We start from the raw sequence: 25334 nt of genomic DNA, 5'->3' as shown, positions 1-25334 counted from the left end.
ACAGAAAGGCGGGGTTTAAATGGAATTTAAAAAATGAAATAAATGTTTGCCTGTGACTAGGAACTCCCTTCCGTAGTGACTTGCGCGTCTCTCGTTCGTCTGAGGGAGGTCGAGCCTTGGGACCCTGAAGGGAAACGGGGAAGCTCGTCCCGACTTACCCTTTGCGAGGGTTGATGGGGCAGCTGGCTCCGTCCTTTGCAAGGCGCCTACTTAATCGCCTTAAAGAATTTGGGGGTCCTCATCGTCCTTCTTTGGCTTTCCCACATGTAAACATGCCAGCCAGAAGACGTGGCAGACAACCCCCAAACAACACTGCCGTCCTACTTACCTACTTATTTTGCCCCTCTAATACAGCCAGGTGCCTCGTTGTAGGACTTAAGGATCGTTTTCATATTCTTTGTTTGTGTCTGCACTTTTGCGTTCTTGTATTCCATTTTTGCTGCTGGCTAACAAGCAGTTACATTATGTGTTTATGATCCAGCTTTTGTAATTGTAAATCTGTCAAGTATCGTGTTTGCTGATAAAATGGCTTATTTTCTAATTGCCCAGCATTGATTTGGCTACAGTAGTTGCAAATAATCTGTTCCATACTAACATAATTTGAAATGTATCATTGCTGAAGGAGAACACTTACCAGGAGGCAAGGTTACTTGTTTTTGGGGTAGTGGTCATTTTGGTGACTAAAATGGACTTTTCAGAGGTATCTTTAACTTATACAGATGCCAGGTCTATATGATGGATCACAATGCAAAGGCTAGTAAGTTAAATCATCAGTACTAAGGAACAGTCTTAAAGTGAATACTTAAGTGTTTTGTATAGAAATAAATAGCAGTGATATGTTTATTAGTAATATATATGTAGTTCCAGAATAAATCAGTACCTTTGTAAGGTTCAAAATGTAATTTTTTTAAAGAAACTTTTTACTATAGATGTTAATGAATGTATCTTGTTGGATACATCATCTTAACCTAAGGGAGTGAATACGGGAAATATAGAGGTCATGCTAGAGGTTATAATGACATCAATCTGATTACTTGTAGAACACAGGAGTTTAGAGGATAACTTCTTGGTTATTTTAAAATTATGTAAGTGTACAAGTGTGCAATGGTGGTTTGGTTTATACTGAATATCGTGAGATTTTGAAATTTCAAATTACCTTATGACTTTGGCCATGCAAAGGGTAAAATAAATAAAACAGATTAATTAGTATTGCACGTGTGCTAACAAACTAACATTTCTTCCAAATGTCTTTACATCCCATATCTCTTAAATAATTATAATTCAGTCACCAAGATTTATCAAACTGAAAATGTAATATTGGTAAGTGATTAAGCAAAGGTGAAAGAAACCTCAGGTAGGTCTAAAAATACGGAGGCATGAAAAACATATTTTTTCACAGTCACTTCAAAATTTCTGGAAACTTTACATTTATAATGTTGGCACAGTATTAAAAAGTATACTATGTTAGCTGAAGTTGGCTAACAATTTTTTTTTCTATGTGAACTTCATTTGTTTTTTTTTTTAAAAAAAGAGCTCCCATTTGGACAAAATTTAAAGGATTCCATAATGACTTGCCTTTTGTTTACTTTTAGCAGATTTCCCCAAGCTTGCACTTTAGATGTGTTGAGCATAACAGAATTCCCAGCTAGAGTGGACTTTGGGAAAAATTAGTTAAAGAATTTGCATAATCTAATGCAATGCATTACAATGTATGTAATTATTTGGACTTCGGCCAGAGAGACCCACCTGCTCTGCTTGTAACTATTGTGAATGTATGTGCTCTTTTTTAGAAAAAAAAAGTGGTTAAGAATAATCCTTAGGTCTTTCAATTTAAACAAATATAATGCATATGTATATTATTTATGAGCTCCTAGGTATCATGTGTTTTTTATAGAAATTACATATTTTTAAAAAATAACCCATAGAAAGATTTAATATATGAGTGTTGTTTTGTTGTTGTTGTTTAGTCGTTAAGTCGTGTCCGACTCTTCGTGACCCCATGAACCATATTGCGCCAGGCCTTCCTGTCCTTCACTGCCTCCCTGAGTTTGCTCAGTTTCATGCTCATTGCTTCAGTGATGCTATCTAACCAACTCATCCTCTGCTGTCGTCTTCTCCTTTTGCCTTCAGTTTTTCCCAGCATCAGTGTCTTCTCCAAAGAGATCTCTCTTTGCATTAGGTGACCAAAGTATCTGAGCTTGAGCTTCATTATCGATCCTTCCAATGAGCATTCAGGGTTGATTTCCTTAATATATGAGTGCAAACCTTAAAAGTAATTTCCTTCAATTCCTGCTCAGTCCTCTAAACCATTTCTGGCAAGTGGCTGAAATCTCCTTTGAAAGCCTCCAATGCATCGGTTTTCTAGGACACAGTTCCATTGCTTAACATATCTTACTATCAGGAATTTTCTCCTCACACTTAGCCTACATCTTCTTTCTTTTAATTTCAACCTGTTGATCCTTGTCCTGTTCTCAGTTTTAATAGAGAACTAGTCTACTCTTGCATGTGACAACCTTATAGATAATTGTAGACCATTATCACATTTCCATTTATCATCTTTTTTGCAAGCTAAACATGTCCAACTCCTTTAACCCTTCCTCATTGGGCTTGGTTTCCAGACCTCTTATCATCATGCTGTTTCTCCCCGGAACCTGATTTAGCTTGTCTAAGTTCTATTAAAGTGCAGTGGCCAGAACTGATCAAAGTATTATTAGCAGAGTACAGTGGAATTATTACTTCCTAATAGCTGGATGAAGTGCTTCTGTTGTTGCAGCCCAATATCACATCACCTTTTTTAGCTGTTACATCATACTGCTTGCTCAAGTTTAACTCTAGTGTTCCAAGATGCTGTGTATCAGACCAGGTCTTCTCAACTTTGTACCTTTTTATTTGATGTTTCCCACCAAGATTCAGACCTTACACTTGTCATAACATCACTCTGCCAGATAAGACTCAATGTTCAAGCTTGTTAAGATTATTCTGAGCTGTGATTAGCCAATCCCGTGTCTTGGTATCATTAGCAAATGTGATAAGCATTCTTTCCATTCCAACTTCTAAGTTATTTAGGAAGACATTGAACAGCACTGGGCCAAGCCCTGGGGGATCCCACTCAATACTTCCTATCAGGACAATGCAGAACAATTTACAAATACTCTTTTGGGTGGGGTTGTTCAGCTGGATGTAAATCCATTGGTCCAGAGTATTGTCCAATCCACATTTATTCATCTTGTTCTTAAGGATATAATTAAAAATCTTGTCAAATGCTTTACTAACATCATGGTGCATTACATCTACAACACTCCCTTTCTTAGCAAACTAGTCGCTGCTATAAAAAGAGAGAATATTGGTCTGACATGACTTGCCCATGACAACCCTATGCTATAGCTTTCTAAGTCCTCCCTCTTCTAGTTTTTGAATATTTGAACTATTTACAAAAGTGAAAGATGAAATATTACAGTAGGCTACTTTTATTTTCATAATTAATTTGATAGTTTTTCAGCATTCAGATATAGTATTTATCTACTGCTCAATGTCCTTCCCCTTTTCCAGTGAAAATAAAGGATATTCTAGTGTATAGGAATGTATGGATGAAAAATGTTAATTAATGAGTTATGAAAACAATGGTGTTATCAGCTCTGTCATAAGGCTTGATATCTCATATGTAAATCTGTAATATAATGGAAATTTATGGCACTTGAAATGTTGTACAGATGTGAAAGATGTTGGAGAATCATAGATTCCCAGTCCTGGGTTTTGAATGTATTTCTTATAATAGATACGTTCAAAACCTGGGATTGGGAATCTATTTTTATTTATTTGTTTGTTTGTTTATTTTTCAAATTTGTCACAACCCATCACACTGCAGAGCAACTCTGGGTGGGTTACAGTAAAATAATAAATATTAATTAAAATAGAATAAATACTAATTAAAAACACATTGTAAAAGGTTCCTATATGAATAATAAATAGCATCCAAGAAGCTGATGTTAACTAAGAGTAGACTCAGGGAGCATCTTCAAGGGGAGTGTCTTCAAGGCGCCAGCCACCCCCAGGGTTGGTTATATCCCCTCTCGCCCCACGCAAGTTGGCAGAGCCAAGTCTTCACCCCTTTCTGGAAGGCCAGGAGAGTGGGGGCCTGCCTCATCTCTGGGGAAGAGTGTTCCACAGGGTGGGGGCAATGGCAGAGAAGGCTCTTCTCCTGGGCCCTGTCAGTCGATATTCATTCATAGACAAGGTCCACAACATAACCTCTCTGCCTGACTGGGTGGGGGGGTCAACGTAATGGGGAATATAATTGAAAAATGATGCCAAACCAATATTACAGATAAATATTTAAAAATAGAGTAGAAGAAAGAGTAAACAAGGGATCACATAGTTTTTCGCATATTTCTGAAAGTATGAATGGCACTTCTGAATAGCTCCTGAAGAAAATTTTCAATCCAGTTGGGTGGCAGTCCTGAAGCCAATAGGATGTGAGTTTTATTGAATACTGTAGAATTTAATTTTGAGTAAAAACGCATAGGATTATTTTGTTAGATTTGTTCAGCTCTGATTTGAGCGATCTGCTTTATTTTTTTCAACATAACATGTCATTACATTTGCCAGGGTCTCTGAATGTAGTGACATATATCAGTTCTAAGTTACTGGAGAATTTTTATTTTATTTTTTTCAGTGTGGTTAATGGGTAAGAATGTGCTTGTATCTTTTTAGTATGTTAGATCCTGATTATGCTTTATTAATTTCTCTGTTATCCAGTCTTGCATCATTTAGAGACATATAGGTTATGTGTTTTGATGCTTGCTAGGTCATGGAACATCAGAGCATACAATTGAAGGAAAACATAGTGATTGTAATGCACTTTCCTGTAATACATTAAATATCCCAAAATTAAGTGCCTTTTTTCATTACTCTGTCCCTCTTTAAAAGAACTAATGATATCAATAACAACAACCTTTCAAGATGATATCAATTATAAATGGAGTTTAGAGAGTTCCAGAGCAGCAAGAAAAATAAATCTTGTTGAAAGTATTCTGGGAATCTTAGAACAAAGAAAAGTTGAATAATTAAATCTATATTCAAATGATGATTTCAGTACTGGGTAATATATGGTGAAAGAGAATAGACTAGAGATGCTTGGGTCTGAATTTTCAAATTGGAGTTAATCACAAGTAAAGTAAAAATAAGACTGTAGCAGTCTAGTTCTATGAGCAGTTATGTTTATTTGATGGGCTTATAAGGTCAAATATTATCTAGTGCTGTGCTCACAAAGAGATGTATTGCTATTATAGCAGCTACCAGTAATGTTAATGTGCTAATTTCATGCATTTTGCTAGTACAAGAATTTTTGAATGGAGCTATAGTGTAGTATGTGTCAGCCCTTTAAGGTAGCCAGCTCAGGAAATGACTCCACAGGAACACTAGAACTATACCTCATTGAGATAGGTTATAATAACAGAATCTTGCAAATCTATGTTTTCCTTTCCCTCCCTCTAATATCCAGGGAATTTGGGCGGGGGGGGGAGGACTAGTTTGAGTCTCTTTGTAACTCTCCCGCTTCTCTGAACTTAACATGTGTTTCTTCTGCACCTGATGTTTCCCTAACAGCCTCTGAATTCCTTTTCCAAGTCATCTCCCTGGCTTTCCATAATATGTTAAGGGCTAGTAGAATGTTTGAGAAGCTAAATTCTGTCAACCATGTGGCCTTGGCTATAATTTCAGCTACTGAAGCAGATGGGTAGAAGCTTCTTAAACCAAGTATATCTTTTCTCATGATTGTGTAACAGCTGCATAGTGCAACCATGCCAGCCCAGGAAAAGATGCAGCTGCTTTATAGCATTTGTAACAAGTATTATTGCATGTTGTGTTCACCCCAAATCATATTTCTTCCGTCAGATCTGAAGTACTTAGCTAGTACTAAGTTCTAATTTATACTAGTTCTTAAGGGATGCAAAGTAAATTTAATGTGTTCATAAATTTAACAGAACTTTGTTTTGTTGATGTATAAATGCACTCTTAATTTTTAAAGGTATTAACACATTTTGAGCTAATGCAATACTTTGTAGAATTGTTTTTGGTTATGGTGTTCTCTGTGTATGTACATATATGTGGTTAAACAGTTACTTATATTCTACTTAAATATACATTATTCAAATGCATCCATTTTAATATTAATATCTCTTCGAGCATTTCATCTAAATGACATATATTTAAACATTGTTTTTAAACATTTTAAATATTTAGAAACTTTGTTTTTTCTTTCTAGCAAGTAATATGGTTGATAAAGGAAAAAAAAAACAATATTTCTTGAAAGAGGCAGGATCAGAGTGCTTTATGATACCATAAAAGATGTTTAGTTATTAGGTACTGTTAGCAAAATGAAATCAGAAAATCAGAAAATATTTTTATATGTACATTTTCCTTTGAGTTTATCCTAGCTCTTTTCCCATAGTTATTTTTGCACTGATATAAAATGAATGTCAAATTAGTTGGAGAAAGGCTAATTTAGATGTTCACATGGACGTTCTCTAAAATTCAGAAAACTAAATTTAATTATTCTGCATTTTGCTGTTCTCATGTTTCTCTTTTTCTGTTCTGTTCTGTCATGGCATTGGAAGTAAAACCGCATTTCTTACTGCTTTATTTTATTCCCTAATTGCTTTTAGTCAGTTTTGCCTTTGTTGGATATACTACATATTGGATGAACAATAATTCATGGGAGATTTGCTCATGAGTTTTTTTCCCCTTAAAGATGCATGAAAGTGCCAATTCCTCACAATCCCTCAAGCCTTTTTTCTATAAAACTGGCTTCTTACTGTAAAATAAACAGAGCATACTTCTCTCCATCCATACATACTATCCATCACATTGTTTTGATAAAATCTCACTTAACTCTAATCTAACATCCCCTGCCTACATTTGGCCTACATAATTATTGATGAGGGAGGAAATAGAGATCTACTGTAAGAATAGTGTTTATCCAGAATTCCATAAAAAATAAAGAAGTACAGTAAAAGCTGCAGTGGAAGTAGGAAAATAGAATCATATGCAAGAGTAATAGGACTGTGATCCATCAGTTGGTTCATCTCTAAAGAGTATTGTTGTCAACTGGTGTACATATTAGATGACTGAATAGAGGGATTTTCACAATTTTTTAGGCTGTGGAACCCGTTAGTTAAAAAAAATGATCAGAATCCCTAATCAAGAAGCAAAGCACTAATAAAAAAACATTTGCAAGAAAAAAAAATTATCAGAATCCCTAATCAAGAAGCAAAGCATTAATAAAACATTTGCGAGGTAAATTGTTTATCATAAATGCAGAATTAACATTTCTGATGTATAAAAAATAAAACTTGAATTTTACAATTATTTGGGAGATTAATGTTTTAACCGAAGAAAATCAATCTTCAGTGACTGGGATGTGATTGTTTTAAGTTCAGTATTTGGATCAATTTATATTATTTGTAAGAGAAGAACATCTTCTGTATTTAGCCTATTCTGTACTTTGTTCTTGCTGCACATAAGAAGGTTCTCTCAGAAAAGTATGTTGTTGCAAACAATATATTTTTTAATCCTTGACTGCAATTTCACCGTATTTTTTTTAAAAGCTCTATCTGTAGAAATTTGTAAGTTCTACATGGAGAAATGTTGTTTGTAATGTGAAATCAGTTGCATTTAATTTTAATTTCTCAAAGCTTTTACTATAAGAAGCAGCAGCAAAATCAGCAGCACTGGAAATTTGTTGAGCTTTTTCTGTTTTCACCTTTGTTTTTACCATGTGCAATTAATCCAGTTTGTAGCCGTTATCTGGAAAATGTTCACATTACATAAATATGTATTAGGCCTAATAAAAAGTGAAATGCATATACTGAGGGGTATATAGGATGGGTTTAATGTTGTGAGACTGAAAAAATATGCAGAAAAATCACCATTTGCAATGTCACTTAGAATGAATCCCTTACTTAGGAATGCTGATGGCATAGATTTTTTCCATTGTGAACGCCTGGCTGAAGCCACTTAAGCACCCATCTTTCTCCTGCCTGCCTGCTTTTGCAAATATAATTCTAATATATGCTTATTCCAGAGGAGGTCCCGCACCAAACAGATTTGAGGCATATGTGCACTGCAGCTGAGCAATGCAATTCTAAGTTTCTTTATTAATTCCCACACTGCTCATAGGACTTATTCCTAAGTAGGTGTGCATAGGATGCCACCTTGGTGGTTAAGCAGGCTTCTTGGGGATATGCACACCCATACAGACAAATATGGTCTGCAGTATGGAAAGTGAAGGGGGAAGAAGAGATTCACTGCAATCAGTCTTGTGCTGCTAAGGAAGTTAAAAACTTGCTGGATTTCTAGCTCTCTCTGCTTTTAATTCCCTTAGCTACTTTTTAGAAATATGGTCTGCTTAATGCTTGGGGAGATGTGTGTTGGAGTTTGGGGGCAGGCAGGAAGTTGGGCTTCGTGTGCGTGCCCATGGGAAGAAAGAAGAGTCAAGTGATGGCGAGCAGTAGCTTCTGTTAATGCTGGTGATGACAAACACTAGTGATGAACAGCTGTTGAGAAGAGAAGAGCCATAGTCGAGGAGAGCAGATGAGATAGCTGGATGTGTATTTGAGACCAGTGCATTCAAGGTTGAGAGTTTTGTCCTTAACCCTCCTGGAATCCATTCACGTTTTCACTACCCAGTTTGAAAAACTCCAGCTTAACATATGAGATTAAGAAATCTGATTTTTTGGGAGTGGTTTAGTGTGCTAAGTGAACCCAGCGAATAGTGGTTCATTTAATAAATCAGTTAATTAAATCAAATAAACCATGGCTGTGATGTATGTGGTTCTTTGGCCTTGGTATAATGTTCTAATGTAGATAGAGGGCATAGAGGGTTTTTTTTTACTTTCCTGTGGATGCACCATGAATCTGCCATGGTGTTTTTCCTTCTTTGTAATCTAATTCACTGTTATTTTGAAAAACATCTTCAGACGCAGAATTTACAGAAAAGCAAGTTTAATGCTGTGAAGTTTATGTTTTGTCCAGAGTTCTTGTTTCCATACTTGAATGTTTAACCTTCTTAAATATTCATGTTATTTGGTTTATACTTAAATAAATCTTTAAACATTGGGGAGTTTTGTAATGAATTCTAGTGTAGTGAGACTATTGCTGTTCCTTTTTATCCTACTAAGAAACTCTCATTGCTTTTCCCTCACACTATGTTTCCAAAACTTCACCATAGTCAAATCCATCACTTCAGAATATATGTGACAGAACATGATTACATTTTCAGATCTCTGCTGAAATTCTCCCTGTATAATTCCTGTAACCTGATTCTGGGTCCTACTGTCTGCTTCAGATTATATGTTACCTCACAATTGTGCTTCCTACTGTCTCAGCCACCAGCTTTGGACTCTAGTTCTTTTTCTATCAGATTTTTCTCAGATTTCTAGAAACTCTCTGTCTTGACGGTTATAACTTCCTCACTGCAGCTGAAAATTACATTAGGCTTGGCGACTCCAGCTATTTTCCTACTGGAAAAGCCCACGCCCAGCTCCTTCATGTTGTCATCAAACCTTTCACTTGAAATTAGTTTCCAAGTTCCCAAAAACGGATCACACATTGTGAAGGACTAAGCCTTCTAACACACTACAAACACCTTCCTAAAAGCCTCAATGTAACCACCAGTCATGTTAAATTCTTATTTTGTGGTATTGGCTTATACCCTATTATTACTTTCCTTTCAGTTGTCAAGCAAAATAAAATAAAATAAATAACACATTGTCACCTACAGTGCAGTGTATTAACTTCCAAGAATTGTTATTACACAGTTACATAAAGAATAATACATTGCTTTGAAAATTGCTGTGCAGCTTTGTGCATTGATTCAGCTGGCTGTGAATGAAATGTTTGTTCGTATTTCATATATGTGTATGACTTCAAAATGACTTTGGCATTTTATATAACATTTTATCACCTAGCTAGTTTGATGGTATTCTTGTACAGAGCATGTTCTGGAGCAGCCATATGGTCATAAGCATATCTAATAGAAGATGTTCTGTTTTTTAAAATAAAATGTTATTTTCTGCTATTGTTTTGCAAGTTCATCTTGACTTTATATATGCTTTTAAGTTGATCAGTGGAAGGACACCTTCATTTTTATACTTACTGTTTACTTTCTGCTTCCTGAACATTGTAATATTGTTATTTTCAACAAATTCTGGTTGAATTTGATAGGTTTTTAAAATCTCTTTACTAGTGTGTGGTAAAGCATAATTTTACCCCATTTTACACCAATATTTTGTGAAAATTCAAAATCCATATCAATTTAGGCAGGCTGAATGAATGTATGATGATGAGATGTCTTGGTTTTTAAGGAAGAGTCCTGGGTGCTAGACAGACTATCCAAAACCAGGAATATGTTCTGGTTTCCAGGAACTCATCCCAGCCAACTGGCAACAGTAGAACCAGCAGCAGGAAAGTAGCAACAGGGTCACATAAACTTCCATTTAAATATTTGCTGATAATGGTACCTGCATCAATACTTGAGGCAGAGTAAATAGCAACATATGATGCAATAGTTATTGAAATCATAGAATGTAAGTGTTGGAAGGACATTGGAGAAAATTTAATCCAACCTGCTGCCTAGTGCAAGAATCTGCTAGTGCAGTATCAGGAATAGGTTCTGCTTAAACACCTACCATTGTTGAACAGATCTTACTGTTAGGAAATGTTTCCTGGTGTTCAACTAAAATCTACTGTACTTCCTTGTGATTTAAATTCACTGTTTCATGTTGTCTCTTCTGAAGCAATTGTGAACAACTCTGTCCCTTCTTTGCATGACTCCAAGAAAATTATCATGTCTTCCCAGCCTTCTCCAGGCAAAACATACTGGACATCTCCAACCATTTCTCAAAGGTTTTTCCTTCCATTCCCTTATCCACCTAGTTGTTTTCTTCTGGATATTCTTCAGTTTGTTAGTCTCTTTCCTAAAATGCACTGCCCAAAATTGGATGCAATATTTTAGGTGTTGTCTGACCAAGATAGAATAGAGAAGATCAATGGCTTTTCTTGAAGTTGACATTATATTTTTATTGATGCAGCATGGAATTACATTTACAGTTTTAGCAGCTGCATCATGCTGCATTCTTGTTCAGCTTATGATCAACCAAGATATCCAGATTCGTTTTGCATGTATTGCTGCTAGTATAGTCCCCTACGCTTAGACTCATATGTTTTATCTTTCCTACCAAATTTTAAATCTTTATATTTGGCCTTGTTGAAGTTTTTGGGGTTTGCCCATTGTTTCAGCTTGTTAGGAGCTGTCAAATGTGCCTACGCAGGAAGGTCATATTATCTTCCTAAGATGTTTACTGTCCCTGATCTTTGTGTACCTGAAATTTGATAATCATATTTTCTACTACTTCAAGTCATTTATAAATATTTTGGGCAGCAGTGGAGGTCTACCATAAGCCATTGATATACACTTGTTGGGTATGAATGTTTAGCCAGTTCTGTCTTCATAGACTAGCCTACATTTTGTCATGTTCTTTACCAGTGATGGTGAACCTTTTGAGCTCGGCGTGTCAAAGATTTGGAAAATGCCTAACGACTCTTCTGGTATGTCACATCCCCCCCTGAACAAAAGAGAAACAATTCTTTACATATTCATTTATTTTAAAAAAATACAGTTCAATCATGTGTGGTGCTATGTATTATATAAAGAAACGTCAAATGATTACAAAAATGAAATACAAAAGAAACTGAGTTTGTTTTTCTCATAACTCAAACAGGGAACTTGTTGGGTATCAGTGAATGCTGGTGTGTCACCCAAAATGTCACGGTGTGTCACCTTTGACACACGTGTCATAGGTTCGCCATCACTGTTCTTTACTAAGTTCTCATGGGAGATTTAGTGATATGTCTTGGTAAAGTCAAAATATGCTCTGTTTGCCACATTCCCATTGTCAACTAAATTGGTCACTTTACCAAAAAAAAACCCACCAGTTTTTTGGCATGACTTATGCCTAATAATTCCATGCTGAATCCTGCTAAGCAGTGCAATTTTTTTCTAAATGCTCAATAGTTATTAAGCATTTTCTAAATGACTTAAACTTGTTCATGGTAGCCATGTCTTCCTAACTATTTCTTTACTTATTCCGGACTATCATTCCGTGTGCTTAAATCTTTTTGAACACAGCTCCCCTTTGGAGAGAAGACTTAAATAAAATAGGAGTAGGGCATTCTGCCCTCTCTGTCACTTATTGTTCCCTACCATCTTCTTTAGGAAGTGGGTTCATCCTGTCCTTTTTCTTCTTTCCATCAGGCTTTTTTTGTTACTTTTAGCTTCTCTTGTGAGCCTAAGTTCTTTTCTGACTTTCTTGTGATGGAATGGAATTATGAAGGTCAGACTCAGGGAGGGAAGCATCCTCTTTCGTCTCCTAAAGGGCGGGGAAGAGATAAGAGGATGAGGGTGGCACCTCCCTGAGGAATTCACTCTGTGTTGACTGGCTAACCCTGGGAACTGGTTTCAGTCTGGGAAGATTCTTGATAGAGGTTGTAGCTAATAAACATTGCTGAACTGAATCTGCATGGTCTCCTGGAGTTCCTTGGGCTAGGCCTGACATTTCTGCAGATATTAGCTGTTTGGTGGTAAACCTTCCATTTCCTGTACATGCTCTTTTAACACTTAGTTCTGAGGAAAACTCCCTGCATCTACAATGGTTTCCTAAGCTGCTCCCTAATTTTTTTTTTTTTTGCAGTTATTTTTTCAGTATCTTTTTTTAAAAAGTTTCCAGCCATCCTGTGCTTCCTCTGACTTCAAGTTCTTGGGCTCTCTTGAGGTCTAGGACATGTACAATTATGCTACACTTTATATAGTATCTTGAACCCCAAGTTGACATGATCACTTCTTCCCAAGGTTGCCACTGCTTTTATCTCTTCCACCAGTTATTCCATGTTAGTCAGAATCAGATCTAGGACAGCCAATCCTCTTGTCTGTTCTTCAATGATCTGGAAATGAAACAATCAGCATGATCACTGAGGAATTTTTCAGACTTTGCAGTCTTGGCAGAGTAGGTTTTCCACAAATGTCTGGGTAGTTGAAATCTCCCAATATCACTATGTTTCTGCTCCCTGAAATTTCTGCAGTCTGTTTCAGGGATATCCAGATCTTCTGCCTAGCTTGACAGACTATAGCACATCTCTACAATAATACTTCTTTTTGTTTCCTCTTCCATGTATTCTTACTAATGAACTACAACAAATAACATCAGTTTATTTATTTTCACATTTGTACACACTCAATAAAATGATAAAACAATTGTCTTATTTATTGTATTATTATTGTACTGGAGTATTATTTTATTTTTTAAAACCAATTATTTGATATTTTTGTAACTGTCATATATTGTATCGTTAACCACTGCAGACTGATTTGCCTTTCCAGGAACATGCAGGTTCAAATGTAAAAATAAATACCCAAATGTCCTCAAATGGATCCTTGTCAAATTTCTGGACCTCAATATGTATATGCAGTTTCTTCACATGTAATGCCATTCATCATCTCCTTTTCTCTGGTCTATTTATTTTCAGTTAGTTCTACATTTTAGTCCTTGCATTCTACTCTTGAGGTTTTTCTGTCCGGTTTTCATTAATCACCTCTATTAAATCATATTTGCCTTCCTGCATTGAGACTCTGTTTCTAATTATCTTTACATTAGAATTGATCTCCATAAGGCAAGAGAACCCTAGCTAAAAGTATATACTTCCAGTTTTTCCTGGTTGAATACCTTAAGTCAGCCTTTCTCAACCTTTTGACCCTGGGGGAACCCTTGAAATATTTTTCAGGCCTCCGGGAACCCCCGCACATTCAGGATCAGATATAGGCCAGACATTACAAATTTATTATATTTGTTTGATGTATAGGCCTGTATATGTGCATTAACAGTGTTCTTAAACTAAAAATAATGAAACTTACCTCTTTAATGTGGAACCTGTGCCTGTTTTTTTGCTTCACAAGTACTCAATTCTGGGCCAAACTTGAGATAAGCACACACAGATTTCATCTTCAATTGAAATAAGACGATTTCTGTCTTTGCGTTTGATGCTTGTTAAATAAGAAAAAGCTTACACATGTAAGAAGTTGAAAACTGCAGCAAAATGTTCAGTGCATTCCTGGGTAGTCTTCTTTCACAGAAATCCAGAACCTGTCCACGGGCAGATCAGTGAATCCCGTGTTGAGTGTATGATCAGACTGCAGCTCACAAAGTTCTTCCTCTTCCTTCAAAGTGAAGTTCTCAGGCTGAGCAGAAGATGCAGATAAAGAATCCCTCACTCAATCATACATTTGTGTTGAAAGGGAGGGAAAGTACTGATCAGTTTTGTTCTGCAGTACTTCCAGGTGGTTTTTAATAGTTTTGAGACTTTTTGCTATCATTCCTCACTCTCAAACCAAAGCAGCAGTGGAAACATTTCAGTAATTCCTTTTGCAATATGCTTTTTTCAAACATTCAGTTTTCTTTTAAATCCAGGAATCTTGTCACTTGAAGTCAAAGCATTTTCTCCAGCGCCTTGCAGAGACTTGTTCAGCTGGTTCATGTGATAAAAGATGTCCACTGATTACGCTAGTTTCTGCAACCATTCTCTTTCTTCAAAGCTCTCAGCAAAATGTGAAATACTATTTTCTCGAAAATACTCTTGCAATTCTGCGTTCAGCTCAAATATCCTGCTGAGAACTCTTCCTCTGCTAAGCCACCATATTTCTGTGTGTAACAGCAGACTTATGTGCTTTTTGTCCAGGTTTTCACAGTTTTTAAAACATTCTTGAGTGAACTGGTCTTTGTTTAATAAAGTTAATCATTTTTGTAGCATCATCCAGAACTTTTTTTATTTCATCCCCAAGAGTTTTTAACACAAACACCTCTCTATGAAGAAAGCAGTGTGTGGGGACAACATCAGGATTTTCTTTTCTTACAAGAGAAATGAAACCTCTCATAGAGTCAACCATTGCTGGAGCACCATCAGTACAGATGCCAACGCAGTTCCTCCAAGACGGGCTTTTTGTTTCCAGATATAAAAACAAAACATTAAATACATCATGGCCTTTGCATGTTTCATGTAGTTCTTTGCACCAGAAAAAGCTTCCTTGAATTTCACCATCTTCATTAAACTTATCAGTATTGTCTCTTCTAGAATCCTCCTTTTCTCTCTTACACCTCCTCTTCAAAAATCGCCACATTGGACCTTCAGACATGACTGAATAAACATGTATGCAATTTATTTAAAACAACGGGATAAAATAACTACAGGAAAACCACAGGGAAAAGATGCAGGAGGGAGAGACTGACGTCACAGACTAAGATGGACGAATCCATTAATTTCTTGAAAAATGCACTTCTCCCTCCCTTTCCTTCAATATATTCCTCCCTTCCTGCAATATATTCCTCCCCTTCTGCAACGTAGCATCCACTTGTTATCAGTGGTCTCCCCTATCTTGCGTCAACTAGATTTTTGTTCGGTCTCTGCTCATCACTGCAAGAGTGCGTTGCCCGAATTTGAAATAATTTTTTAAATAAATCACAATTTCCCAGGGAATCCCTAGTGACCTCTCATGGAATCCTAGGGTTCCATGGAACCCTGGTTGCAAAACCGTGCCTCAAGTGGTAAAATTGACTTTTTTTACTTGTTGCTAGAAATTTTGATCTAACAAGGGTAATTATGAATTAAAGGCACTGAGCGGGGTGGCTAAGCAAGAATCAATGCACAGCCCTGGTGCAACATGGGGAATCCTAAAAGGGAATCTTCTACACATTCACTCAGTGGCCCAGCCCTTTACCCTAAATCGTATCCTTTACCCCAAAACCTGATAGTTACCTAGATCTCTACCCTTTAAACAATACCTTGGTCCTTAATCCCAGGCCTATTGAAACAGACAATCCAGAGATACAATTAGAACAGGAGTGGAGATGTACCTCCAAACCTGAGACACATAAGGGAAGAGGGACCACTGACACTCCCCCCTTAACTCCTCTTGGCTTCAAGGAGATAGTGTAAAAGTACTTACCGCTGGGCTAGGGTCTCACCCGTGTACCCCTCAATCCTGGACAAGCCTCCAATTGAAAGAGAAAAAAATTCCCCTGACCCAATTTATGAGTGGAGACCACCCAGTCTGTTTGAGCTAAGTGTATTTGAACAGCACTGGGGACAGACCACAAGGTTCTGTCCACTGAAGGTTACAAACAACCTTTATATAGTTGTATAATAAATGCTGACCAGCAATGATGTCAAATGCCAATCATAACATGGGTTAAATTTTCTACTTATAGTGAGAGAAGCAGAATAATAAAGTGGAGGTGCGCTAGTCAGTTTTTGTGGTTAGTTATTTCCTAGTTTCCATTTAAAAATAGAAGTGCTTATTTAAGATAACCCGTGAGCCAGCATCTGCAAATGCCTAAGCAAGCTATTAAGGAGGCTTACTCAAGTTTAGAGGCCTTGGTAGTTTGGAGGTTTTTGTTAAGGTATTTGTTTTCTCCTTCACACTCACTTTTTTGCCACTGCAAACTGCCACTGCAAACTCTTTTGTCACTGCAGCTAAATATTGTTCTCTAGTTTCTTTGTTTCTGTCATTTAGGTTAACTGAGGAATATATCTAATATTTGAAAATTTTAATTATTCCTAAATATAGGAAACAGCTTACAGGGGCCAGATGGAATATATTGTCATCTATAGTTATGAAAGTCTGTTTTAGAAGTATACAGAACAATAAATGTATCTACCGATATGAAGCAGGTCAAGTACATTCATTAAGATATATTTTTCTTGCATAGTTTTATAGAGAGGATGTGTAAGATTTCTGTCTGCTATTATAGCAAAATATGCTGATAGATCCTTGCAGTGGTTTCTATGCTGTTTTTAATGGGTTTTAAAAATGGTAGGCACATTAGCTACATTTCTGTTCTCTGCATGTAACCTTATATGTGATGGCTGTTTCATTTTTAGGATCAAGTACAGCATAGAGATTCAACTGAACTGTCTGACTGTGTGGTATATACGATGGATAGGCATTGGCTGAGTTGTATCTTAATGCGTATATAAGATTAAAGGTAAGGCATGGTAAGTCATACTGTGTCCCGGAATTTTAGATCTTTTTCTCATAATTCTTGTGTTTACATCTTTGAAATGTTTCTGACAGGGCAGTGCTATGGAGCCTTTCTCAAAAATAAGCTTCACTGAGTTTGATAGAATTTACAGCAATTTTAAAATGTACTGGTTACCTTCTCGATGGATTACTGTAACATGTTCTACATGGGGCTACCTTTGAAGAGCTTTCAGAAGCTGCAGCTGGTGCAAAATGCAGCGGCACAGACAGTTATGTGCACTCTTGAAGCAGCACATTATACCTCTGCTCTGTGAGCTGCACTGGCTACCAGTGTGCTTCCAGGTGCAATTCCAGGTGCTGGTAATGACCTAGAAAGCCCTACATGGCATGGGACTGGAATATTTGAAGGACTGCTTCTCCCCAGTTACATCTACTGTACTATCTCATCAGATCTGGCAGGAGAGGCATGTTATAGGTCCCATCTACTAAGAAATGTTATCTGATGAGACCCAGGAACAGAGTCTTTTCTGCTGTGGCACCTGCCCTTTGGAACATCATTTCCCCAATACTTAGATTGGCACCTACCCTTCTGGCCTTTAGATAGGGCCTGAAGGCTTGACTGCCATCATGCCTGGGGGTTCAGCAATAGTGGTGAGCCTTGGCAATAGCTGTATTAAATGGCTATATGATTTATACTTACTGGCTGACTGTGATTATGTTTTATTTAATTTTTAATTGTGGCTTTAGGATAGTTACATGCTGTTGTGTTTCTTTATTGTTTTACTGTTTCTGTTGTTGTTTTAATTGTTGTGAGCTGCCCAGAGTCACACTTGTGAGTCTGAGACAAGCTTGAACTCTTTCTTAAAAAAATAAAATAAAATTACTGTTACACAAACTGTCTCAAGGAACTGCTGAAATGTTAACATTCCCAACTAGAAACAAATTGGTAAGGTTAATCATAGTTAGATGTATTTTTTAAAACTGACAACTTTAATTTTATTTTCTCTGAAAGTGTTTTTCATTAAGGTTTGCAGTAAGGATAGTAAATGAATTCTAGGTAACAAGGAAATGTATATGTTGTCAATATCTTCAGCTAGTATTAGAGAATTTTGTTTAAAAAGTTGGGGAGTAAAATTTCTGATCATTTGCATAATTGGCTTTTATCAAGTCATCTAAAATGCTTTCTTAAAAGGCATCTAAAGCATAGATGGGTAAATTTTTGAAGTTGAGGATTACTTTCCTTCAAAGAGGTATTGGAGGATTGCATACTTAAGGTAGTCGGGACCAAATCTCCAAATGGGCACCATTCTGTTCTTCTCTTTATTTATTGGTCCTTTAATTAATTCATTTAGCAATGGCCATTCCCTTTGCCTTTCACCTACATCCTGTTACATACGTATTTGTCTATTTATGTCAGAGAGCAATATAGCTTCAAATAATACTTCTTACCCTCTCTCATTGTTTTACACTCCCACAGACATACATACTCCCATCCTTTCCTTCCATCCACATCTTCCCTTTCACACCCCCAGTCTACAGCTTTGTTCTTACTATTCCTGCAGTTTCTGTTACTCACATGCTGTTTCAATCAGTGTACGTCCTGTGATGGTTTGGAAAATGGATACTTCTTTTTCTCTAAGCTTTCAGAGAATAAAGGGCGGGGGGGGCTGCTAATAGAGACAGAGAGGGCTGTTGATTTATCTGCTTATAGTTCATTGGGCTGAGATATCTGCCATGGGCTATACTCCATGGTGGCAAGTATACAGTATAGCCATCATAGAGTATGTATATAGATTGCTATATGTGTTCACATACACAGATTTTAAAATGTATGATTTCTTCCAGCATTTGAAATGTGGGAAGTTAGAAGCTAATACAGTAAATATTAATAAAATTTAGTAATAAGTTTGAATCCTCCAGTGTTTATGAAATTTGCCCCACTGACTTAACCCTATATTGGAAATGGAACATTATTTATATTTAGTAGAACTCTAAATGATGTCCCGCTCTCTTTTTCCCCTTCCCATAGATTCCCCCCCCCCCATTGTTTCTTTTCCTTTCCATTTGCAGGCTAGATCTGTGGTGGTTGTAATTTATAGTAGAATAATATAAAGTACAAGGATCCTGATATGAGTGTGTCTGCATATATTTTGCAACCAGTTGCCAAGTGCTGTGGTGGTTATTTGTTTGATTCAGACATTACGGAATAGGAAACTTTATTTAAATGTTGTTATCCACTCTGTAAATTTTTTAGCATCTTATATCCTTTCCTCAAATGTAGATAAAGCTTTGTTCAAGAATTATGCAATCAGTAAGTCTTTGCACTCTTAAAAATGATTCAGAAGAAGTGCTTCAGATCTTGTATGTGTGCTAATTCTCTGATACTAATTAAAGCAGCCACATTTTTTTCATGCTTTCATTTGAGCCTGAAAAATTATGTGGCCGCTTTAATGAGTTGACTTACTAAAGCAACTCTTAAAATAGGCTTATCCTTTTTTTCAGGCTCATGCAGAAGCCTGAACAAAGACATGATTACTGTAATGAATAGCAGAGTTCTTGTGTGAGGCCTGGAGCACCTTTAAAGTGTGCACAGATCAAGCAACTAGTGGGCCTTAGATTTCTTCTTAAAAATTGATGCTATTATGCTTTGAAACAAAACCTCAGGAGGAACATAAATCCAATAAAGTGATCAGTGTGTTAATAATTGCCACATGAAGCAAGAAGCCTTAATATAGTGCTTGCATATTTGTTTTATTATTTACAAGAATATGTGAAGTCAGATGTCAAAAGCAAAGAGTCTGCTCTGTCAACTATGGAATAAAGAATGGTGGATGCCATTTACTTGTGTCAGTTTCAACTTATTTCATGGTAAATTGGGATTCTTTGGGAAAAAGTAAAAGATACTTTTGGCTGCATCTGTAATCTTAGAATTTTTCTGAAATGTAATATTTGGAAATAGAGCAGTTACTAATTTATCTACCTCAATACCTTTCCACAAACCAGTCATGACTTAATTGCTTGTAACAAATTTAAGCAATTATTCATTAATATTTAAATATTTCACATTCATTTTTTATGTCATTTATATACATGCACAGTTAGGAAGAAAGGAATTAAAAATAATAGAATTTCATCATGTGATGCTTTTGAACTGCTGGAAAATGCTTTGATATTTAAAGGAAATGTATTTGGAGCTTGGTAATCTGCAAATACTGTCCTAAATTTTCATAACTGTCTACTTCACAGGTTCAAACAAGACGCTGGGTGGCATTCCTGACAAATGGAGAACTATTTCCAGACAGAGGCTTATAACCTTGATAAGGTTTTAGATGAATTTGAACAAAATGAAGGTGAACAACTTTTGTTAGGACTGGAGACATAAACTGAATTTAGGTCTAGTGTTTGACTGTATTTCCTATCCACTGTAGTCATCCATCCATTTGCTGGAGAGAAAAAAAAAACAGCACTGGGTAACTTAATATTTTTATTAGGAAGAAAATTAATTGTTTTTAAATTTTTGGTCTCATATAAATTATGTTCCCATATTCATTGGATAAGAAATGCTGTGATAATTACATAAATCTGCATCTTGCTGATGAGGACTAGGATAGATATAATATTAATTGGTTATAACTCAAAGATAAAGGATATATTTCCTGCCATAAAGACCTACATCCTTCTAACCATTATCTCATGTTATTCAAATTCACAATTATACTTAAGTGTTAACTCTGCTTAATACACAAAGATGTCCTGCTACTAGCATTTATAATCACAGATTGCTAATTCTACTGCCTCATGATAAGCTAAGAGTGGGGTTGAATCTCATGTTAGTTTGCATATTAGGTCTGGTAACAGTGGACTTGCCCTCTTTTTCTTCCTTGTGACAGCCCTTTTGAATTACACTAAGTAAAATTGTGGAAATCCTGCTATATGGGGAAGCTATGATGTCAAGGGCTTGGGGACATATAGGAGGCAATTTGATAGGATGTGTACCGGTTATAGGGGAAGGGCTTAGGGCTTTTGTCAATCCATTTTGTTTGCACTGGTCCTTCATATAAATCCCAGAATAAAAGCAAGGAATTGTTGCAACATTTTAAAATTTTGTCTGTCTTTTAAAAATCATTTGATGGAAATAGTGGTTGTGGTAGGCTTGCCTTACTGGGTGTGTTCAAGACTGAGCAATCATCTGTTAGGGATGCTTTAAATTACAATGGTTTGGCCTCAGTGGACCCTTCCATCTCTTTGAGGATAGTTAGTTACTAACTGTACTGCTTAGGAAATGTTCAAAGTATAGGAAAGACCCACATGCTTGGGAAAAGAAAGAAAAAGCTTTGTTAAACTAGATATGTATGTGTTTTTGCCATTAAGCAAAGATATAAAGAATTAGCTCTGTTCTGGATGTTTCTGTAACACCGGGAAATGTTAAAGTTTCACAGTGCATTTTAACTTTAAATTCCTAATTAATTTATGTCTGTGATTGATTTAGTCTCCATTACTGTCTTGTACATAGCTGAGTTGGAGTTGCCTCCCATATTATATTTTTTCTCCCAACAGGAGACCTTTATAATTCATTTGTTCCAGTCTATTTTTCTGTAAAGGGTTTCCATTTTCTTTTGAAATCGCTCCTTTGTTTAACGTTGTGCTATGAGATTGGATGTTCCTGATCATGCTTTTAAAACATTGGTTTTGTGACTGTTTAAAAAGTTTTTTGGTGAGTTTAAAACATATATTGTCTTTGGTAGATGGCAAGAAGGGGGAACTAGGATCTAAAATTGACTTTAAAAATTCGTTTATAAATGTTGTGAGTTCCTCTGTAATAAAGATCTTAGGGTGGATAGGAATGATAATTTTGCAGATAGATAATGTTATAACTTAGTATAGCCTTTATATCCTTGTATCCCCTTATAATTCTTATATCTTCCATTATGTTACATGGAGATTTGTAACTTCAAAAGTATTAAATAAACAAAGTCTTGCTGAAACACACCAATCATTCATCAGATTCAACATTCTGTTTCCCAGACTGACTGACTATATGCCTCTGAGAAGCTACAAGTAGGTACAAAAATAATAGTCTGCTCCTAATTTTGCTCCCCAGGACCAGATACTGAGTGGATTATTGCCTCTGAATCTGGAGATTCTATCTAGGAATCAGGATTAATAACTATTGATAGAAATATCCTTCATGAATTAGTATTTTAAGGGTGTATAAACTAGTGACCATTACGTTATGATAGCAGATTCTGCATATTAATAAATAGCAGTTAAGAGAAATATACAGCCTCTGGTGTTTATCTTCAGCTATCATTTTGGGAATAATGTTTATTTGCTAATTTGACTGATGAATTTTTTTCTTCACATAGCAGTAATGGAATAGAAATGGTTGTTTCTTAGCAGTAATGGGAATGTGGTTGTGTTATAACACACAGGTCAACTGATTTCCTGATTAATTTTCTTTTTGTTGTAATGTTAAAAGTCTGATTTCTGATGGCTATACAAGGAAATAGTAGAGAGCACAACCGCAGCTTGAAAAGGCATATATTATAAGGAGAACTTCTGGATAAATGGAAAGCAGCACCATTTGATCAGATGCATCTTTTGCTGCTGCTGTCTCTAAATTTTGTATGTCATGAAAGAAAGTTGGATGGATGAAAGTAGCATAGCTCACTAACTTTTTCCAGAATTCAACAGCTACCACTCCAATCTTGATAATGCCTTTGGAAGACATTTTGTCAGTGAAATAATAAGTGAATGAAAGATAACATTTAATTAAAGCTGTCGTTCATTTTTGAATAAAAATTTTAACTGAATTTTAACTACAATTTTAATTGAAATTTATTTATTTGCTAGTATTTTTGGACATTTCTCTGTTTTTGCAGCTTTGATAAAAGGAAAGTTATGCATCTTTGATACGAAACAAGTTAAACTTGTACAAATTATGTAACTAATAGTATTTTAATTTCTGTTTTCTAATTCTATTTATTTCTGTTCTATTTTATTTATTTATGTTTTAGTATCTGTATTAAATTTGCTGCAAATTGACTTAGATCAACTTTTTTTTTCTTTGTTAGATGAAGCTATTTCACCTACATTGTTGGAAGCAAAGTGGAGTCAGATCCTAGATCCTCCTCCTCATCGGCTGACTTTAAACCCAGCTCTAGCCAATGTAAATGAATCAACGATTTCTAAGTGTCCAGAGAAATTGAAATCCTTTTCCCTGTCGCATATAGCCACTGCATCTATAGGAGGAGGAGATTACTGTTCTAATGGCAAAAATCCTAATATGAACCAAGAAAGCACGAACATGTGGATTGATGAGCAGGCAACAACAGATGATCAGCTGGTTATGAGAAGTAGTAATCAAAATATTCAGTGTAATTCTGTGGATGATGAAGGAAAAAAACGTGGCAGTATAGACTGTTTACCAGAGGAAAAAAATGTTCTAGTTGTAGCAGTCATGCATAACTGTGACAAAAAACCATCCACAAAGTTGCTGGATTGTAAAACTTACACCAGCCCCCCTCTAATGGATACTGTTAGCTTTACACTGAATAATGAAATCCAACAAACCAATCATCTTCATATTACTATAAATGGGTCTGTTGAAAAAGATACAGTTACTGAAAAAGAACCAGTACTAGCAAATAGGCTGAATCCAGATGAAGATTCTGTTAACCATGATACTGTTGCTGCTCCTGCTGCTGCTGCTGCAGATTGCTCATCCAGTGACTGTTCCTCTTCTTTGTTAAAGGAGAATGATAACACAAATAAAGATTCTCAGTTCTCACAAACTGCTGCAGCAGGGATTGTAATTCCCTTTCAGAGGCCATTTGACCCAAGCATTAAAATGCAAGAACGATATGCATCAGTTGAAGGTTTTGATACTGATGTAGTTGCTCAGAGAACAGAATCGGAAACCAAAAGTTCTTCACCTAGTTCACATAATGATGGCTTTTTTTTAAAGACTTCAGTAACAGAGCAGATAGCCTCAAAAATTCAGTCAGGGATAGTTGAGTTCTCTACAACATGTCAATTGAATGTACTAGGAAGTGGCAATCATTGTGAACCTTCTGGTGGATATTTGACCTCTCAGGATGTTACTGCTGTTGAAAATGAAGCTGGCAACTATGAAAAAAAATTCAGCACAAGTAAATTATTCAGCACGGCTGCTTGTTCATCAGACTGTCAGGAGATGACAAATGAAGAACTGACTCAACAAAATGAGATGAGAAAACAAATAAACACAGAAAATGAAGCACAGTGGCAAATATGTGGTATCAGTGCAGGTAACAGTGATGGCATGATAGAAATAGATCTTGATTTAAAAGGGTCATCTGTAAATGAGCTTGAAAATTCCAGTCCAACTGATGTCATGGGTACATCATTGTCAAGTGGTCTGCCCAATTATTGTGATTCCTATGGAATACAGAACTCAGTTATTACTCATATTCCAAAGACTTTGCCCTCCAAGGAAGACTCTGTAACGGAGGAAAAGGAGATAGAAGAGAGCAAATCAGAATGTTATAGTAATGTTTATGAACAAAGAGGAAATGAAGCCACAGAGAGAAGTGGACTCACTTCGAACTGCTCTGGTGACCAAATGAAAAAAAAATGTTTGCGTAATCTTTGTAGTCAGATTCCCTCTGAATCAAGTGAAGCATCAGCAAAATCAGCAGCTAATTTACAACCTCTCAGTGTTCCTTTTGGTGGTGCCCGACCAAAACAGCCTACAAATCTTACACTACAAATTCCAAAGCCATTGTTGGATCATTTACAAAATGACTTGGTTCCTCCAAACTGTGGTGGGAATAGTAAAAATAAAAATGATGTAAGTGAAAAAATAAAAATAAGCGAACATGTAGCAACAAATATATATTCTGATGAAACAGTGCAGAATGCTCTGGTCAAAGATGCCAGTGGGGAGCATGCAGATGAATATGATTCTGCAGTTTCCAATAGTTTGTGCCTTGCAACAGGGTCAGATAGCCCTGACAATGATCTTGGAGCCGGCCAGCTGGGTATTCATACAAGAAAGCCATTTACTACTTTGGGTGAAGTGGCTCCAGTTTGGGTCCCAGATTCTCAAGCACCAAACTGTATGAAATGTGAGGCCAGATTTACATTCACTAAAAGAAGGCACCATTGCAGAGCCTGTGGAAAGGTACGTTTATATTTAATTGGAACATCTTATAAATAATAGAAGGCCCAGAGCTAAAATAGCCAGTTCTAGCTCTCAGGTTTTCTGAAT

The 25334-nt window shown here is 36.2% G+C and overlaps 1 protein-coding gene across 7 annotated transcripts in view; it reads left to right on the top strand.

Annotated features, from left to right (window-relative positions):
• Window positions 1–25334, top strand: part of ZFYVE9 (zinc finger FYVE-type containing 9) — a 65526-nt gene that overhangs the window by 4214 nt on the left and 35978 nt on the right. Inside the window, exons 2-5 of one of the 7 annotated variants that reach the window (XM_088154592.1) lie at window positions 16984–17087; window positions 20330–20433; window positions 21641–21797; window positions 23158–25247. In XM_088154592.1, the coding sequence (XP_088010718.1) occupies window positions 23370–25247 (1878 nt within the window). In that variant the 5' untranslated portion in view covers window positions 16984–17087; window positions 20330–20433; window positions 21641–21797; window positions 23158–23369. The other 6 variants (XM_088154591.1, XM_007432953.3, XM_007432954.3 and 3 more) reach the window with 6 other exon arrangements.

The sequence above is a fragment of the Python bivittatus genome, unplaced genomic scaffold, assembly GCF_059951505.1.
Source record: "Python bivittatus isolate LINGU-HERP-01145 unplaced genomic scaffold, Pbiv_v1 ctg000700_np1212, whole genome shotgun sequence".
Classification (NCBI taxonomy): Eukaryota; Metazoa; Chordata; class Lepidosauria; order Squamata; family Pythonidae; genus Python; species Python bivittatus.
Note: the sequence above shows the minus strand (reverse complement) of the source record. Positions and strands in the feature narration are given on the sequence as shown.